This window comes from Lissotriton helveticus, chromosome 5_1 (assembly GCF_964261635.1).
Source record: "Lissotriton helveticus chromosome 5_1, aLisHel1.1, whole genome shotgun sequence".
NCBI lineage: Eukaryota > Metazoa > Chordata > Amphibia > Caudata > Salamandridae > Lissotriton > Lissotriton helveticus.
The window spans coordinates 2,113,994,029-2,114,014,366 of NC_136065.1; the positions used below are offsets into that span (position 1 = coordinate 2,113,994,029).

Below are 20,338 nucleotides of genomic sequence, written 5' to 3' on the forward strand. Positions count from 1 at the left end.
GAAGTAAAGCAATGAACATCGAAGTGCACGTGAGAAGCACTGGAGCAGTGACCATGCTTGGCAAGCTTAATTCTCTGCACCAGTGGGATACCTTGACCTGTCCACCTATGTCTGGCTGCATTTCGAGCCTGGACCCAGAAACTCCCTGTAGGATTTGAAGGAAGCATGCATACAGCCAGTAGGTACCACTTGCTTGGGGTCGCAGCTATCCGCTGCTAGTCCGAGGATGCGGTGTTGTATGAGTCCTAAAAACAACACACCCTCTGTGGAAGCAGAGACTGCTCCTCCACATCTACTAATAGAGATCCATGCCAGCTGTGAGAACACTGCTTCTCTTTGAATGAAGGAGTATTCAGGGTCATCGGACAACAAGGAGAAAACAAGCTATGGCCACTCTCACTGCCCAGTAATGGCCGGCCTTGAGGAGAAATCTGTCCTGGACTCAGTAACCAAAAGGCCTATGTGATGTCCACAGTAGAGGCTGTGCAGCTTCCTACTAGCGACATGCAATAGGTGTGAGTTGATCAACAGTGGGCTTTGTTACATCAAATGTGATTTGGTGATTATGTACTGGCAGGTATTCTAGCTGAGAGCTCTGCACATCAGCTGATGATGCAGGGAACCTACATGCAGTAACAGTGGTTCTCAAGGATATGAAAGCTTCCATACTTCAGAATCCCTTCCCAAGTTAATGTCAGACTGGATGCAGAAAATGATCTTCAGCCATTTCCATTCACCAGCACCAGGTGATTATGATGGGCCCTGACTTATGCATCTAACCTTATGGACTGCCTAGCAACATTTACACTGCGAATATGGTGTTATTCTCTGTCTCCTGCGAAGGAAGGGACGTCAGTTACATTTGTGAAGTACCTGTTGTGGGTTGAAGTAATAACATAAGGTTCATGTGTGGATCCTGAGGTCATGTTGGTTCCATTCAAAAAGAGAATGGGGTGGGGTGAAGAAATGACTAGTGGAGGAAGCAGACGCATCATATAGCCGTTGTAATGTCCTTCAGGCAAACTGGAGGATAAACATACATGTCTACAAGGAACGCGTGGATACCATATGTAACAAGTGGTGACGAAGGAGGGATTGGAGCCTCCGCTTGCAAAGAATACATGTCTAAAAGGAATGTGTGGACACCATACATAACAAGTGGCAACGAGGATGGGATCCGCGCCCCCACATGCAAACCATACATGTCTACATGGAACGTGTGGACACCACATGTAACTAGTGGTGAGGAGGATAGGATCCGAACCCACACGTGCAAAGCATACATGTCTACAAGAAATGTGTGGGCACCATATGTAACAAGTGGTGAGGAGGATGGGATTGTAGCCTTCACATGCCAGGCAGACATGTCTACAAGAAATGTGTGGACACCATATGTAACAAGTGGCAAAGAGGATAGGATCTGAACCCACGCATGCAAACCATACATGTCTACATGGAACGTGTGGACACCATATGTAACAAGTGGCAAAGAGGATAGGATCTGAACCCACGCATGCAAACCATACATGTCTACATGGAACGTGTGGACACCATATGTAACAAGTGGCAAAGAGGATAGGATCTGAACCCACGCATGCAAACCATACATGTCTACATGGAACGTGTGGACACCATATGTAACAAGTGGCGACGAGGATAGGATCTGAACCCACGCATGCAAACCATACATGTCTACATGGAACGTGTGGACACCATATGTAACAAGTGGCGACGAGGATAGGATCTGAACCCACGCATGCAAACCATACATGTCTACATGGAACGTGTGGATACCATATGTAACAAGTGGCAAAGAGGATAGGATCTGAACCCACGCATGCAAACTATACATGTCTACATGGAACGTGTGGACACCATATGTAACAAGTGGCGACGAGGATAGGATCTGAACCCACGCATGCAAACCATACATGTCTACATGGAACGTGTGGATACCATATGTAACAAGTGGCAAAGAGGATAGGATCTGAACCCACGCATGCAAACCATACATGTCTACATGGAACGTGTGGACACCATATGTAACAAGTGGCAAAGAGGATAGGATCTGAACCCACGCATGCAAACCATACATGTCTACATGGAACGTGTGGACACCATATGTAACAAGTGGCAAAGAGGATAGGATCTGAACCCACGCATGCAAACCATACATGTCTACATGGAACGTGTGGACACCATATTGAGGTTCCGTGACAATTCGAAACCCGTATTTTCAACGTTATCGTAAACCTATAATTTCGGTTCCAGTGAACCGTAAATGATCCATATAGTATATCCTGGTGTTTTCGCTATGCTATGAGCAAGAACACTCTTGTTACAAGCACATTGCCGGTACATCGATGGCATCCATTTTAGAATACAGCATCCATCTTGTATTCTAGCCCTCACATAGTCAATAAGCAAACAGTGACCTCCGATCAATTCATCTCACTAAAGGACACGTAGGCTTTAGCCGGCGATTCACCTTGTGTCATGACACGTGCACCCTGTTCAGAAACGTTGTGGCCGCATGACTCGGCAGAAGCTGCTCCCTCTGCCTGAGGCCAGTCCTGCTATACTGGTTCTCGTGCTCGTTGGCCTGATCATGATTAGGCGGCCGAAAACGGCAGCCTTGCCCATTTATGACCTACAAACATCTCTTATCCTATTTTTCTATCTTTTACACCTGGCTCTGCTCCTTTCCTTCTGGGCCTTTATTAGGGGGAGGTAACGGAATTTACGATGAGGCGGTCCGGCTCCTGAATGAGAAGATGACATGATATTTTGATCGAACAGTGGGAACCCCTCATTCGTAATGTTTGACATCAGAAATTCGTTGACGGTTCCTGTTTAACGCCAAATATTTATTGTTTAGGATACAAAGTTTAAGAAGTGTGCGAGTATGTGAAGAATGTTGCCTACAGCTAAAAAGTGTGTATTTAAGGAGCATCCCACTTCGTACAAATCGAACAGGCTCCTAGACTCTGCCCGTGTGTAGTTTCTGTGACTTCTGTATCCGTGCAGTAATAAACCTTTGGTCTTTGACACCACCATCGAGAAGCCCGTGTTTCTGTTTTATTTGTGCACCAAGACAGGTAGAACTCAGGGGTCTTCGGGTGTTATCCCTGACACCTCTGGACCGTAATTTAGTCCAGGACTCCAATTGGCGCTCCAACGTGGGCGACGTCATTCGGTATCGGTCCAAAAGCCTGAAGATTTCGAGAAGCTTCGTGTGAAGATTCCAGAGGGAGGCGCCCCACTTCATCGATCCCGGTATATCGCAAAAGTGGCCCGACGTTCTCTTCCACGAGGGTTCCCGTTCAGACGGCTACAAAGGTCCGCTGCCTTGACTGTCGCCCTGTCTTGGACCCGAGGTGCAGACCTTAGTACGGCGAGACGTGACGGGTTTCTCCTTGGTGACGTCTACAGTGCCTCAGTTAAGTATTAAGTGGTTGCTGGTTGTTTTTGGTTACTTTGTAAGGATTTATCAATTGGTTGCTCCTGTTCGGATGATCCTTTCAGTTCTCTGACTTGACTTGGTTTTGTAGATTATCACTGGTTGTTCTCGTTACGATAATCTTTGGTTTGGTTTGGGTGTCGATTCATTGGTTCATTTGATAGGCCTAAGTTCTCGATTGCGCAGCTTTGTCTGTGTTTGTTCTGTGTTCCGGTTTTTCAAAATGGTAGATCGGAAAAAGTGTATGTTTTCATGTTTTAGAATACACAGGGATTCCCGGTTGGAGGACTCATGTCCGGTTCCTCCAATTGGAACTCCTACTTATGAGCTCTACTGCAAGCATGGTGTGGGGCCTATATCTTATAATGAGGTGTGGGTCCGCTACACGAAAAAGGATGGTGTCCTTAGTTGGCCACTACATGGTAGTTTTGAACCCGAAATCCTTGATAATTTGGAAATGAAACTGTTTAAGAAGAAAGCCCGGCCGGCAATGTTTGATTCTTTCCGTTATTGGCGGAAAGAATGCAAACAAAGAGAGCTTAAGAAATTGAAGAAAGAGCAAAAAGAGCAAGAGTTGACCTTAATACAGTCTGCTAAGCAGCTACAACTCGATGAAACTGAGAAAGCAATAGAGATATCTGATAGAGAGCGTAATTTGGCGATTGACAAGTGCTACCCCGCCTTGCCATCATGTGCTGCTAAGCCAGTAGAGGACCATGAAAAGGATCCCCTATTGTCTTACTTGTTGAGGTCAACTCCACCGTATGCACAGGGTGCTACGGCCCCGCCATTGCCACATGTTTTATTACCGGCTACTGGACAGCCTGGGATACCTGCCCCTGCTCCCTTGAATCTAGCTCCTGCACTCCCTGTGGTTAACAACGTTTTTCCGGCAACCCCTCTTCCAGGATTGCCTGCTCCTCTGCCTATGCCCGCTTCGCTTATACCTGTTATTTCGCAAGTTGCTTTGCCTGCTACCCCTACTCTTACTATTTCATCTGTTCCAACTACATCTCTACTCAAACATTCTGCAAGCTTTATCTCTCCGCATTCTGTTCGTCGGAAAATCACCGAATCTGTCACTAATATTCTATCTCCTTTTTACAAAACTCTGATTAAGACTCCTGCATCTGTATCTACTCAGAGACGTAGTCAGCTTCCGAGTGTTGAAGAACGAGGAATATTAGATTCTACAGCCCTTAGGTGGATTTCGAAAGTTGGAAGGTATGATGTACGAGATGTATTAGATACATTTATGCAATGGAACGAACCGACACACCGGTATGTGTTCGATGTAATGTGTTCCCTTTTGCGTGAGGATTTGGAGGAGGACGACTCTGAATCAATTCCGGATGAATTAATCCATGTTCAACAAAAATTTGCCGCAGGTGTGATAGTAGGCCAGGATGTAAAAGAAGCGATGGAACTGATTTTAGGCTATAGGTTTGATCCGTCTCTCCGCTCACCAAGGGACCTAGAGAAACGTAGCTCAAAACAAGGTCGTCAATATCCGATGAGGGAGGTTCCGCCAATATGGCGCGAAGCCATTCAAGCTGATGCGGCCAATGGTATTGCAGCCGCTCCAGCGCAGTTCCAGAGAGTGTGGATACACATTCCGTGGAAACGAGCTGAAGTATTAGCAGTAAAACAGGCTTTGCCAGACCCGCGTAAAAACCCAGCTGGGTATTATAAAGAGCTGACTCAGACGGTTCAAGCTTGTGTCATGAACTTAGCAGACATCGACATGCTATTTGGCAATGTAGTGCCGCAACCTATTTGGGCTAAAATTCGTAACGAAAATCATCCAGTTGCTCTAGGTGATGATTGGCCAGCCATAGTAGCGGCAGATGGTCAACAAATTGGTGGTTCCAAGCCTGAACCTGTAATTGCTAATTTACCTGGTAGGATAATCGATCTAATGAAAACTTTGATGCCAGCATTGCGCGTTAATTGGGACAAACTGTCCGCATGCAAGCAGAAGAAAGACGAAAGCGTCTCCGACTTCTTCACTAGATTTGAAGAAACTTTCGTAGATCACAGTGGTCAGGATATGAGCACGGAGGGAGGCCAGAGATTGTTTGTCGATAAATTCGTGCATAACTTGTTCCCAGAGCTTAGTAATAAATTAAAAGATTCTGAAAGTGCGTGGGCTGTCTCTACGACTGCGCAAATACTTGCAACTGCTCAGTACTATGAAAATAGGGATAAAGAAGAGAAAGAAAAGTCAGAAAAGAAAACAAAAGATTTAAAAACTAAAGTCCTTTTGCAACAGGCATATCCACCTCGCACAAATCAGACAAACTCACAGCAAGGGCCACATCAGAGAACCGATTACGGTTCCCAAAGACCGCAGTACCAATGGAATCAGTGTGCTTACTGCAAAAAGGAAGGTCATTACAAGAATGAGTGTCCAGTCCTAGCACAAAATAATAGCGTTCCAGCTCAGAGAGGTCGTGGTGGTTTTACGCAAACCCCTAGAGGCCGAGGACGAGGTACTATGCCTCCGCAGACTAATGATCGCCCTTCTAATTATTTCGATCAGCGGAATGGACAATCTGTACAGCCTGGTAGATCGCAACAGTACCATGTAGAAGATTACTGTGAGGTTAGCGAGGAATTTCAACAAAATGAGTACTAGGACAGCCATGGACAGAGAGAGGGAGTAGTATCAGTTCCAGTAGATCAGAGTGGGCCTTATGTCGCAGTAGCTACATCAGGTGTGGTCGAACCGTTTCTGTTGGATACTGGTGCAGCAAAAAGTTCTATCATGCATGCGAAACTCCCTGGCGCACCTTTGTCTGGCTTAACAAACGTTTCAGTAGGTTTTTCAGGCGCCCCTGTTCACAATCCTGTTTCTGGTCCTTTGTCTATTTCTGTTGGGCCTCGTCAATTAAAAGCACCCTTGATTTTGACGACCGGCTGCAGTGAAAATCTGCTTGGTTTAGATCTGTTAAAACGCCTGTATGCGACACTGTACTGTTCTCCTTCAGGAGTACAGCTCACGTTGGGTAAGAGAGTCATCTCCCCAATATACCTGTCAAAGGACGGGCTCCCACTGGAGCTGCGTTCTCTCCCTGATACTCTTTGGGCGACTGGTCCTAATGATGTAGGTCTTTTGGAAATTCCTCCTTATGTAGTAAGTTTAAAAGCAAATGTTAAATTCCCACGAATCCCACAATATAGGATCTCTAGCGAAGGCGAACGTGCGCTTTTATTGATAGTACAAGACCTAATCCAGAAAGACGTAATAGAAGAAACTAGAGGGAATGTCTGTAACAGTCCTGTCCTGCCGATTCTAAAACGCACTGATCCTTCAAAACCTCCAGTCTACAGATTTGTAATTGACCTTAGAGAGGTTAACAAAATTGTGATTCCGCAGTTTCCTGTGGTTCCAGACATTACTGCATTGTTGACGCTGATTCCTGCCACGGCCACATGGTTTACAGTGATCGACTTGAAAAATGCCTTTTTCAGCATTCCGATAGCCGAGGAAAGCAGAGATATTTTCGGCTTCTCTCTAGGAGGTCGAAGTTTCAGGTTTAAACGCGCTCCACAAGGCTATTGTGAAAGCCCATCCATTTACAGTCAGGCATTAAAGAGCCAGTTAGATTCTTTTGTACTTCCTCCTGGTTCTGCCTTGGTCCAATATGTAGATGACCTTCTAGTGGCTGCTGATGACAAAGAAACTTGCAAAACAGCTACAATTTCCCTACTGCATCATTTGTCGGATTTTAATCACAAGGTGTCACCTTCCAAACTACAATATTGTTGCCAAGAAGTGACCTATCTAGGTCATCTCTTGTCAAAGGAGGGAAGAAGGTTGACCCCGGAGAGGATAAAAACAATTACTCAGATGAATGTTCCTAGCACACAGAGAGAAGTGCGTGCGTTTTTAGGTATTACTTCATACTGCAGGCAATGGATCCCAAATTTTTCTCTCTTGGCAAAACCATTGGTGGCTCTGACCGGAAAAGGTGTTCCGAGTCCGGTGCCATGGTCTGACGAATGTCAGCAGAGTTTCTCTGAGTTACGAAAAGCACTGTGTTCAGCTCCTGTGTTGGGTACACCTGACTACAGCAAACCATTTACACTCTATGTTCATGAAAGAGAAGGGTGTGCATTAAGTGTTTTGAGGCAACGATTTGGGGATAAACAACGTCCTTGTGCGTATTTTTCATCAACATTAGACCCGGTAGCCAGAGCGTTGCCAAGTTGCTTAAGAGCTACGGCAGCAGCTGCAGTGTCCATTCGACAATCTGCTGGTCTGGTCATGAACAATATGCTAATAGTCATGGTTCCACATGCCGTGGATACACTCATGAACCAAACGAAAACTCAGCACCTCACCAGTGCTAGATTATCAGGCTATGAGCTGACACTGCTAGCGAATCACATTCAGATTAAAAGATGCAATATACTGAATCCAGCAACACTGTTACCGACTAGCCAGGAGTCGAGTGATTCTGAACCCCATGACTGTTGTTTTAGAACCGAGGAGGAGACAAAAGGACGGATTGATCTTAATGACACTCCGTTACCAGATCCAGATGGCACGTTATATGTTGACGGGTCTTGTTTTAAATTAGAGAATGGTGATGTGACAACTGCCTACGCAGTAACGACTTTGAGTACGATTGTGGAGACTGCAAGAGTGAGTCAGAATTCTGCCCAAGCTGCAGAATTAATTGCATTGACTAGAGCGTGTGTTTTAGCAAAGGGAAAGAGAGTGAATGTGTTCACAGACAGTCAGTATGCGTTCGGCGTAGCGCATAGTTTTGGTCGACTGTGGAAGGAAAGAGGTTTTATTACGTCCCATGGGACTAAGATCCAGCATGGTCAGCTAGTCAATGACTTGTTGGAATCTCTAACCTTACCGACTGAAGTTGCGATTAGGAAATGCAGCGCTCATCGAGCGATTACGGATGATGTTGGTCGTGGAAATGCTTTTGCTGATGAGATAGCTAAACAGACAGCTAGGAATACGATGAGTGGGATGTATGTTGCAACATCTGCGAGATGGGTTGCTGAATCGGGAATGTGTGAAGACACAGTGGAAAGTGTGAAAGCAATTCAGGAAGAAGCGACTGAAGAGGAAAAGATTGTATGGAAAGAGAAAACGGGCAAATTGGACTCGGGTGGATGTTGGATTGACTTGTCGGAGCATCAGCGTTGGATGTTGCCGGATGCGTATGTGCTTGCGGTGGTAACGATGGCGCATGGAACAGCGCACATCAGTTCTAAAGGGATTTGTAAAATGTTGGCCCCAGTCTGGAAGAATGATGGAATCAGTAAGTGTGCAGAAAGAGTGGTTAGGAACTGCATGGTATGCCTGATGCATAATCCTGGTAAGGGAACTCCCACACCCGCTGGACATTTCGCTCCTCCCTCTTGCCCCTTCGAAGTGATTCAGTTGGATTTCATCCACATGGACCGATGTAATAACCTTAGATATGTCCTGGTGGTAGTCTGTGCTTTTTCAAGATGGATTGAAGCATATCCGTTAAAAGATAACACTGCCTTGTCCACTGCTAAAATCCTCCTAAAAGAATACTTCCCCAGGTATGGAATGCCACGCATCGTATGGTCAGACAATGGGAGTGAGTTCGTAGGGAAAGTTATGCAGAGTGTGTGTGCAGGTTTAGGGATTAAGCAGAAGTTTCATAGTGCGAACCACCCCCAGTCAGCAGGTTTAGTTGAAGGGTACAATGGCACACTTAAACTGAAACTTGCTAAGATCCAAGCTTCCACGGGTTTGTCCTGGCCAGATGCACTACCGCTGGCCTTGTTATCCACTAGAGCGACTGTGCACTCTCGAGTAGGGCTTAGCCCATATGAGATTGTGTTCGGTCGCCCCGCAAATGTCTGGGGAGTACCGAGACCACGAGAATTTAAGCAGCTAGAGTACCCAATGTTAATTGATTACCTTTTTGACTTGACTGCTAAATTGAGCCTCATTCACCAACAGGTTTTCGATGCATTGCCAAAGCCTCCGGAAAGTCCAGGTCATCAGCTGAAACCCGGAGATTTCATCGTCATCCGAAACTTCGGACGGACCAGGAATCTCCAACCGAAGTTTGTGGGCCCTTTTCAAGTGCTCTTGGCAACAAGGACTGCTGTGCGTGTGGTTGGCCGGAAAAATTGGGTCCATGCTACTCATACTAAGCGTGTACCCCTTCCACTCCCCTATGACAACTGGGTTAGACAAGGAATTGGTGCCTCTGATACAGAACCTGTTCCTAGATATGTTCCTTTCAGTGATGCAGAACTGACAACTGATTCACCAAACTCTGACTTCCCCCCTGAAGCTGTTTCTGTGATCACTGACCAAAACACTGCATCGAACAAACATTTGTCATCTACAAATACGAACATTGTTGGTCCTGCCGAAAACGAACTATTCCCGGATCAAACAACACCAGGAAAACTGAGATACAACCTTCGTTCTCATTCTAAGGACAAATAAAGCAGGAAACTGCCTATTTTTCATATTTTATTACATTGCCTCCAGCCAGGAAGTTTGCTGAATATTTTGTATTTCCCTGTTTTATTTTTGTTGTTTCTATTACCTTGCCGTCTGGGTCGCCGTAGGGTCGTGGCTTTGTGCCTAGTTGAATCTGCGGGGGCTAGACACAAACTTGGTCTTTCTGTTAGTCCTGGGAACTCCCAGGGCTGATAGAGGCATTTTCAACTACGTACAAATCATCAGTGGTCACGAGCGGTTGTAGAAGATGGAGCTTCCTGGGCTGCACCGAGAGAATGTAATTTATGCTCGCAGAAATAGATTATACAAAATTTTACATAGCAAACGCTTTCTGATGCGATGTGCAATTACATTTTTGATTGTTTTAATAACGTTGATGGGTGGAATTGCCATTGGTATTCATTTAATCTTTGCACCGATCACGACTACAGTACCTCCCCATGCACCTGTTTCTCCTACTGATGCTTCTTTTCATTCCTTTTATCCGTTTCCTGAACATGAGCAAGCTCGACGCTCAGAATTCATAAATAACACTTTTGTACAACTCTTGCACCAACACCAACTGGTAGTTAACACAACAGACTGCTGGGTGTGCGGTTTGATACCACACACTATGGACAAAGGCATTCCCTACCTGGTCTTGCCTTTTAGCTATAATGGATCATGTCGGGCCTTTCAGACTGTATTTGTCTATGCCCTCGAGACCTATCCCCCGCGTCCTCCACGTTCCAACCAAGTATAACTCCGCTAATAAAGCTTTGTTAAAGGGAATAACTGACATGATTAAAGACGTCAATAACACCCCATTTATTCCTAAAGATGAGCTACGAGTCTATTTGAGTTGGAATACTACGGAGTATAGCATTAGTTTGGGTGAAAACAAGCGTAAAAGCTCCACTCCAGTTTGGGTCGTGCCTCACCGAGGTCAAGTCTGTTTGCAAGGTAATGGGAGGAATCCAAGAGCTCGGCTAGGGAAGAGTGACTGTGTTGAAACTTACGTGTATCCATCAAACTCTTCACCGGCCTTCCTAACCGCTAAGGGTACCTACTTCATCTGTAAAGACAGGGCATATACATGGTTGCCTGCAGACTTTTCAGGTTCATGTTATATCGCTCGACTGTTGCCTCCGACATATACAGCTGCCCCAAATTACCACAGAACCAGAATGGTAAGAGGTGTTTTCAGCAAGGAAGACACAGCTGGTCAGGAAGCCGGAGACTTCTTCAAAGGTTTCCTTCCGTTCTGGGGGCCTATGGCCAATAGTAGAAATCTACGTCAGCTAACACGGGTAGTTGAATCTACTATTACAGAAACTGCTGGTGCCCTTAGTAACTTGACAGCTGAGCTTCAGGCGGATCGTCTCATGACATTACAGAACCGTATGGTTCTTGATGTAATACTTGCAGATCGAGGTGGGGTATGCAGGATGATCCAATCGAGCTGCTGTGTTTATATCCCCAATAATGCTCCGACAGTCTACGAAGCGATCTCTAAGCTACACAAAATTTCCGACTCTATTCACGTAGACAAGGGAAATTGGTCGCTAATGGAATGGCTTTGGACTCTATTATCAGCGTGGGGATGGAAGGTTCTGGTGGTCATTGGTATTGTCTTAGTGTTCCTATTCTCGTGCTGTCTTGTTATCCAGTGTGGCCCTGCCTTGTGTAGCCTCTGTGCTGCAACCTGTTTAAGGAAACCACCTGTGTTGGGAGACAGGGTGCGAGAAAACATAATGCTACAGCAACATATTACTGATCTGATGAACATCGAGACAGACTCTGACATAGAGTGAGTAATTGCCTATGTAAGGGCAAAAGGAGGGTCTGAGGTTCCGTGACAATTCGAAACCCGTATTTTCAACGTTATCGTAAACCTATAATTTCGGTTCCAGTGAACCGTAAATGATCCATATAGTATATCCTGGTGTTTTCGCTATGCTGTGAGCAAGAACACTCTTGTTACAAGCACATTGCCGGTACATCGATGGCATCCATTTTAGAATACAGCATCCATCTTGTATTCTTGCCCTCACATAGTCAATAAGCAAACAGTGACCTCCGATCAATTCATCTCACTAAAGGACACGTAGGCTTTAGCCGGCGATTCACCTTGTGTCATGACACGTGCACCCTGTTCAGAAACGTTGTGGCCGCATGACTCGGCAGAAGCTGCTCCCTCTGCCTGAGGCCAGTCCTGCTATACTGGTTCTCGTGCTCGTTGGCCTGATCATGATTAGGCGGCCGAAAACGGCAGCCTTGCCCATTTATGACCTACAAACATCTCTTATCCTGTTTTTCTATCTTCTACACCTGGCTCTGCTCCTTTCCTTCTGGGCCTTTATTAGGGGGAGGTAACGGAATTTACGATGAGGCGGTCCGGCTCCTGAATGAGAAGATGACATGATATTTTGATCGAACAGTGGGAACCCCTCATTCGTAATGTTTGACATCAGAAATTCGTTGACGGTTCCTGTTTAACGCCAAATATTTATTGTTTAGGATACAAAGTTTAAGAAGTGTGCGAGTATGTGAAGAATGTTGCCTACAGCTAAAAAGTGTGTATTTAAGGAGCATCCCACTTCGTACAAATCGAACAGGCTCCTAGACTCTGCCCGTGTGTAGTTTCTGTGACTTCTGTATCCCTGCAGTAATAAACCTTTGGTCTTTGACGCCACCATCGAGAAGCCCGTGTTTCTGTTTTATTTGTGCACCAAGACAGGTAGAACTCAGGGGTCTTCGGGTGTTATCCCTGACACCTCTGGACCGTAATTTAGTCCAGAACTCCAATATGTAACAAGTGGCGACGAGGATAGGATCTGAACCCACGCATGCAAACCATACATGTCTACATGGAACGTGTGGACACCATATGTAACAAGTGGCGACGAGGATAGGATCTGAACCCACGCATGCAAACCATACATGTCTACATGGAACGTGTGGATACCATATGTAACAAGTGGCAAAGAGGATAGGATCTGAACCCACGCATGCAAACCATACATGTCTACATGGAACGTGTGGACACCATATGTAACAAGTGGCGACGAGGATAGGATCTGAACCCACGCATGCAAACCATACATGTCTACATGGAACGTGTGGATACCATATGTAACAAGTGGCAAAGAGGATAGGATCTGAACCCACGCATGCAAACCATACATGTCTACACGGAACGTGTGGACACCATATGTAACAAGTGGTGACGAGGATAGGATCTGAACCCACGCATGCAAACCATACATGTCTACATGGAACATGTGGACACCATATGTAACAAGTGGCAAAAAAGGATAGGATCTGAATCCACGCATGCGCAAACCATACATGTCTACATGGAACATGTGGACACCATATGTAACAAGTGGCAAAGAGGATAGGATCTGAACCCACGCATGCAAACCATACATGTCTACATGGAACATGTGGACACCATATGTAACAAGTGGCGACGAGGATAGGATCTGAACACACGCATGCAAACCATACATGTCTACATGGAACGTGTGGACACCATATGTAACAAGTGGCAAAGAGGATAGGATCTGAAGCTACGCATGTAAACCATACATGTCTACATAGAGCATGTGGACACCATATGTAACAAGTGGCAAAGAGGATAGGATCTGAACCCACACATGCAAACCATACACGTCTACATGGAACGTGTGGACACAATATGTAACTAGTGGGGATGAGGATCGGATCCGAACCCAAACATGCAAACCATACATGTCTACATGGAACGTATGGACACTATATTAACAAGTGGCGACAAGGTTAGGATCCAAACCCACATGTGCAAAGAATACATGTCTACAAGGAATGTGTGGGCACCATATGTAACAAGTGGCAAAGAGGATAGTATCTGAACCTACGCATGCAAACCGTACATGTCTACATAGAGCATGTGGACACCATATGTAACAAGTGGCAAAGAGGATAGGATCTGAACCCACGCGTGCAAACCATACACGTCTACATGAAACGTGTGGACGCCATACGTAACTAGTGGGGATGAGGATCGGATCCGAACCCACGCATACAAACCATACATGTCTACATGGAACGTATGGACACTATATTAACAAGTGGCGACAAGGATAGGATCCAAACCCACATGTGCAAAGAATACATGTCTACAAGGAATGTGTGGGCACCATATGTAACAAGTGGCGACGAGGATGGGATCCGAACCCACGCGTGCAAAGCATACACATCTACAAAGAACATATGGACCCCATATATAACATACCCGCCCATCAAACTCTAAATCAAGCACTTGGTCGGGAAGGGGTGTAGCTGAGGGTTTGCCCAGATGAGGCGTGGTAAGTGAAGGCCAGACATATGACACTGTTGGAGTTTAGACAACAAAGAGGATGGCCTCTTGTTTCTATTCTATTCTTAGTTTGCTGGATGATGCCATTTCACCCTATAGAAATCCCCCATCCACTACCATCCAGACATTTTCTTACCGTACAGGAATGCCAAACGTCATGTCCGGTGGCAGCGGGAAGGTGCGGAAGGTGGGAGGGCCTTTGTCAATGCAGCGCTGTCTGTCGTGGGTCTTGCGGTAGTAGTAGTGTTCAATGGGCTTGACGAGCCCTTCTGAGATCGCATCCTGATTCAGAGCGATGAAATCCCGCACCATCTTCCGCGGAAAAGCTTTAGACTCGATGGAGTCCCAGTGGCCAATAGCTGGTGGGAAAACAAGAACACAGTAGGACGTGGTTAGAAATGTGGCAAACTATAGGCCGTTGGTTATTATCAAAGCATGACCAGTCGCAGCAGACCCGGAGGCAGGGATACAGAGGGGACCCAAACATAAATAACCTATATTAGCACAACCTCAATCCTCACCCTCACTCCTCAGCCCTCACTTATTATGCCCCATTTCTCATGTCACTCCCCAGCCCTTATGACTATCTCTCACTCCTCAACCCTCGCTCATTCCCTCAATCCTCACCTCTCTCCTCAGCCCTCACTTATAATGCCTAATTTTTCATGTCACTCCCATTTCCTCATGATCAACCCTCACTCCTCAACCCTCGCTTATTCCCTCAATCCTCACCTCTCTCTCCTCAGCCCTCAATTATTATGCCTCATTCCTCATGTCACTCCCATCCCTCACGATCATCCCTCACTCCTCAACCCTCGCTCATTCCCACAATCCTCATCTGTCATTTTGCATACCTACTTCCCAGTTCTCATCTCTCATCAATCATTCATCATAATCACTCCTCATCAGGCATTTCTTTTTCATCAACCTCACTCTTTACCCTTAAATCGTCATCCCTCGCTTCTGATCTCTGACTTCTTATATTTCATTCTTTACTTATATCTCATTCCCCATCCCTCATTTCTCACCCCTCAACCCGCGCTGCTCATCTCTTTCATTTTATCTATCATTCCTCACTACTCAGTCTCAAATCCAAATCCCCAACTCATCAACCCTCACTTTTTATGTCTCATTCCTCATCCCTCACTTGCCATTCTAGTCTTGGAAATCATACCTCACTACCCATTCCTGAGCCTCCATCACGTCCTCCTGATTCATCATCCACCACTTTCCTTCCTTCATTCCGCTTCCTTCATTTTTCATTCCTTGCTCACCATCCCTCACTCCTCACCACCCTAACAATATCCATCATACCTCACTCCTCACCACTCTAGTCCTGGAAATCATACCTCACTAACCCTTCCGTGGTCTCCATCACTTCCTCCTGACTCATCATCCATGTCTTCCTTTATTCCGCTTCCTTCATTTTTCATCCCTTACTCGCCATCCCTCACTCCTCACCACTCTAGCCTTATCCATCATACCTCACCACCCATTACCCGCTCATGAGTCCTCCTCGTCCCAGTCCCAACAAAGTGAGGCAATCCTGCCTCACGACAGCCCATCAGAACACTAGAATTATTTTTGCTTGTAACATAAGCCCCTCTCACCCACCGCCATGCCTGTCCGACATTGGTCGGAATGCTGGTGTGCTCTGTGTTTCTGCCGGTTCTCGTGCTGGGCGGGCTAGGTCTGCGGTGTGGTGAGGTTTTCTTTATTTACATGTAGTCAGTGTTTGAAATCATGCCCGGTCGGCCGCGTTCCTGCTCCTTGTCCGGAACGTGCTCCCCGCGCACGTGCTTGGCTGGGGCGGGAGCTTTCCCTTGCGTTCTGGCCTCGGGTCGTTCCGGTGCTGGGGTCTTCCGGCGGCATCCGGCTCCCGCGGCCATGGTGTTTGTTCTGTGGCTGTGGGGGAGGCAACAGGGCCGTCCTTTGGGTTTTCCAAGTCTCCAGCCCACGGGACTTTGTTGATTGGGGACTGTATTTAATGGGAGTCGCAGGGCATTCCTAGTGTGTGTTGGGCTTCCTGTGTGGTTTTCTCTTCCTCCTTGGGGCTTCCTCTCCGGTGCCTGCAGAATCTTTGTCCAGGCAGCATAAAGTCCAGGAGCTGCAGGAGGATGACCTTTTGAAAAGTCCCAGGTCTGATTTGCAGGATTTGATTCATTTTGCTGTTCAGGCAGTGTTGCTTGAACCTTCTGCCCAAAAAGCTAAGGATGATGATGAGGACATGGACAATTCCCCTAAGGGGAAGTACGTTCAAGGAAAGTTTTTTCGGACATGTTGGTCCATATTCAAGCGAAGGGCTGGGTTTTGACCCTAAGTCCTTGTCTGATGAAGGGGTTTACTCCCAGTATAGTTCCTCTGTGGTGGATGACCTGCCTTTTCATGATGCCCTCAAGGATATTCTAGATGACTTGAAATTGACAAGCAGGGGATTCCGCACTTTCTGGGGAACCGGTATTGCCTGGTGGAATGACACCCAGTTCCCTCAGGTTCCTACGGTCAATTCTCTTTGGTCCTCCATGGCTTCTTCTTATTCTTCTTCTTCCGCTTTGTCTTGGGAGGAGGTGTCCCTGGCTGACCCAGTTAAGCGGAAGGTGGAATCCGCTCTCAAGCGTTCTGATGCTGCTTCTCATTTTGGGGTGCATGCGAGCACTTATTCAGCCAAGGCTTCGCAGGTCCTTATTAAGGATTTTGAGAAATTGTTTGACTGTCTTCAGGATCAGGGGGATCCAACTCCTATCTTGGCGCAGATGGAGGTCTTGGCTCAGTTCCTCTCTGAAGTGCCTTTTGATATGTTATGGGCCTTCTCCTTGGCTGCCGTGGCAGCAGTGGTGGGCAAGAGCTCTCTCTGGACCAAGTCTTGGTGTCTTGATGCTGCTCAGAAGGCCTTGGTCCATTAGCTACCTTTTGAGGGTCTCAAGCTTTTTGGGGACAATTTGAACATAATGGTGCAGTGGTCTGCGGAGGAGAAGAAGATGTTGAAACCTTGTTAGGCTGTACAGAAGAAGAAATCCTTTTTCCATAAGCAGGGTTTTCAGGGTGCTTTGTCTTCTTCTCAGCCCTTTCGCGGTCGGGCCCGTGGCCAGGGGGCTGCGTTCCATTTTAAATCCTGGCCTCAACAGCAGCAGTAGCAGCGGCATCCCCCAGGTGCTGGACAAAAGTGACTATGTCAAGGTGGGGGCTCGGCTCCATTTGTTTTTGACCTGTTGGTCAAATCTGATTCCCGACCAGTGGTTCTTGTCAGTCATTGGGATGGGTTACCAGATTCCCTTCCGGGATCCTCCCCCTCTGGACTGTTTTCGGGTTACTCCATTGTCAAAAGACCCTGTAAAGCGGTCTGCTATGTTGTCTGGCATCCACCTGCTGTTGTCAAAGGGGGCTGTTGTGCTGGTTCCTGTGGAGGAGGGGCCTGTGGTTCTATTCCACTCTATTTCTGGTCCCAAAGCCTGATGGTTACCTTCGCCCGTTTCTGAATCTCCGGGCTTTGAACAGGTTAGTGCGGCTGGATCATTTTCGGATGGTCACCTTACAGTCCGTCATTCGCCTCATCCAGGAGGGCTATTTTCTGGCTTCTCTGGACTTGGAAGACGCCTATTTTCACGTTCCTGTCCATACAGAAAGTCAGCGGTTCCTGAGGTTTGCGGTGAGAGGGATGCATTTCCAGTTTTAGGCGTTGCCTTTTGGCCTCTCCACTACTCCCAGGTCGTTTACCAAGGTATTGGCTCCTGCTGTGGGGGGTTTGCAGTGTAAGGGTTTCTCTGTTTTTCCCTTTATTGATGATTGTCTGGTCTCTGCTTCCTCCCTTCCTAAGGCTCTTCTGGCAGTGGAAGCAACGTTGTCCTTGTTCCAGGAACTGGGGTTCAAGTTGAATCTGGCCAAGTGTCATCTGGTTCCTGTTCAGAGACTTCAGTTCATTGGGGGTCTGTTCGACACCTTGCTGGGGGCGGTGTTTCTCCATCCTGTTTGGATCCTTTCCCTGCAGACTCTGTTGCAGGACCTGTTAAGTAGCCTTTCTGCCCCGGCTCAGGTTTGGTTGTGGGTCCAGGGGTTGATGTCTGCCACCACAGCAGTGGTTCCTTGGGCTTGCCTGCATCTCAAACCATTAGTGAATCATCTGTTGGCTCAGTGGGATACCTCCTGGGCAGATTACGAGACTCTGATTCCTCTCTTTCCTGTTCTGGTCCCAATCTGGAGCAGGGGTGCGTTTTCAGCTTTCTCCTCTCCTCTTGTTGACAACGGATGCCAGACTTTGGGGTTGCGGGGGCCACTTTGGGGTCCTTGCAGGCCAAGGGTCCATGGTCTCAGAGGGACAGCACCCGTTCCTTGAACTGGGGGGAGTTTGCGGCCATTTGGCAAGTGGTGCGGTTCTTTCCGGTTTCTCTCCTCGGGGCAAATCTGTTGGTTCGCACCGACAATCAGGTGGCCTCTGTCCTTTACCATATGTCTGTTCCTCTGTTCCGAGACCTTTGTTTTGGGTTCGGGACTCCATAGATCAATCTTTTGCTTCCCCTCACAACGCTCTTCTCCCCGGTTTTGTTCCAAGGTGGTTTGTCCCCAGGCTTGAGCGGTGGATGCTCTCTCGATTCCTTGGCCTTTGGGCCTTCTGTATGCCTTCCCTCCTATTCCCCTACTCTCGAGGGAGCTGCAGAAGATTCAGGGGGAGAGGGTGTCTGTGCTGTTGATTGCTCCTTTTTGGCCTCGCCGCCTTTGGTTTCCGCTCCTGATGTAGCTGGCGGGGGGGGGTCGGTTTGTCTGGCTTCCCTTGGTTCCGGCTCAGCTTCCATATCTTCACATGTCTTTGCCTAGTCTTTGTCGCTTGCATCTGATGGCCTGGCTCTTGAGCAGCTGACGTTGGAGTCTTTGGGCTGTTCTTCTGTGGTGGCCTGTGACATCCAGATATCGCGTCGGCCTTCGACCCTTAAGAACTATGGTAAACATTGGGGCTCTTTTGTCTGCTGGTGCTCCTCTAATGGAGGGGATCCAGTGGTTGAGGATCAGGCTTTTATTCATGACTTTCTTCGGGATGGGTTTTTGAAGGGTCTTCCCCCATCTGCATTGTCTTCTCAATGGGCTGTGGTTCAAGCATGTCCGGGTCCCGGGGGCCTCCTTGGTGGTTGTTGCTCCTGTGGTGAGTCGGCTTCTTCGAAGTTTTCAGCTTCGTCGTCTGGTTTCACCTGTGCTTGTGCCTTTTTGGGATTTGACAACTGTTTCGAGGGGTCTTCAGTTGCCCCCTCTTGAGCCTTTGTTGTGGTTGTTGGCTTTTTTGTTGGACATCACCTCCGCTAGGCAGTTCGGTGGGTTGGGTGCTTTGCTTATCTCCTTCCCTTATTTGCAGTTCATGCAGGATAGGGTTGTTTTGAGGTTTGACCCGGCTTTTCTCCCTAAGTTTTCCTCCAAGTACCATCTACAGCAGGAAGTGATCCTTCCTAATTTGCCTGGGGATGGGGATTCTGTTGTTCTTTCCTCTTTGGATGTTTGCAGGTCCCTTCATGTTTACCTATGGCGTACCCTGGGGTGTCGTCTTTCCCCTGCCCTGTTTGTCTCCTGTGGGGTGTGGCTAAGGGGAAGAAGGTTTTACTTCCACCATCAGTCGGTGGGTGCGTTTGGCGGTCAGCCAGTCTTGTAAGTCTGTGGGTCAGACTCCTCCGTCTCAGGTGCAGGGTCATTCGACACTTTCTGTGTCCGCTTCCTGGGCTTAGGCGGCAGGGGTCTCTATCTAGGAGATTTGGAGAATGGCCACTTGGAAGTCCCATCACACATGTGTTCGGCATTATCGCCTTGATGTTTTACATGCCTCAGTGGACAGTTATGCTGTTGGCGTTTTGAACACCGCTGTTCCTTAATCATTTGTTTGATTACATTTTGTACTTTTGCATGGATCCCTGGTGTTCTACGTTTTAATTCTTGGGTTTCTGCTTGTGAATTCCTCACTTTGGTAGGACTGGGACTAGGAGGACCCATGAGGGGGTAATGTCTTGTTACTTACCGGTAATCTTCATTACCCTGATTAGGGTCCTTCTCATCCCAGTCCTGTTCCCTCCCTCCCGCTGTG

The 20,338-nt window shown here is 47.2% G+C and overlaps 1 protein-coding gene across 1 annotated transcript in view; it reads right to left on the reverse strand.

Annotated features, from left to right (window-relative positions):
- The window catches only part of CFAP77 (cilia and flagella associated protein 77), an 846,033-nt gene that overhangs the window by 342,567 nt on the left and 483,128 nt on the right, over positions 1 to 20,338 (reverse strand). Inside the window, exon 3 of the mRNA XM_078641538.1 lies at positions 14,420 to 14,642. Coding sequence (XP_078497664.1) covers positions 14,420 to 14,642 — 223 coding nt within the window. The remainder of the gene's footprint in view (positions 1 to 14,419; positions 14,643 to 20,338) is intronic.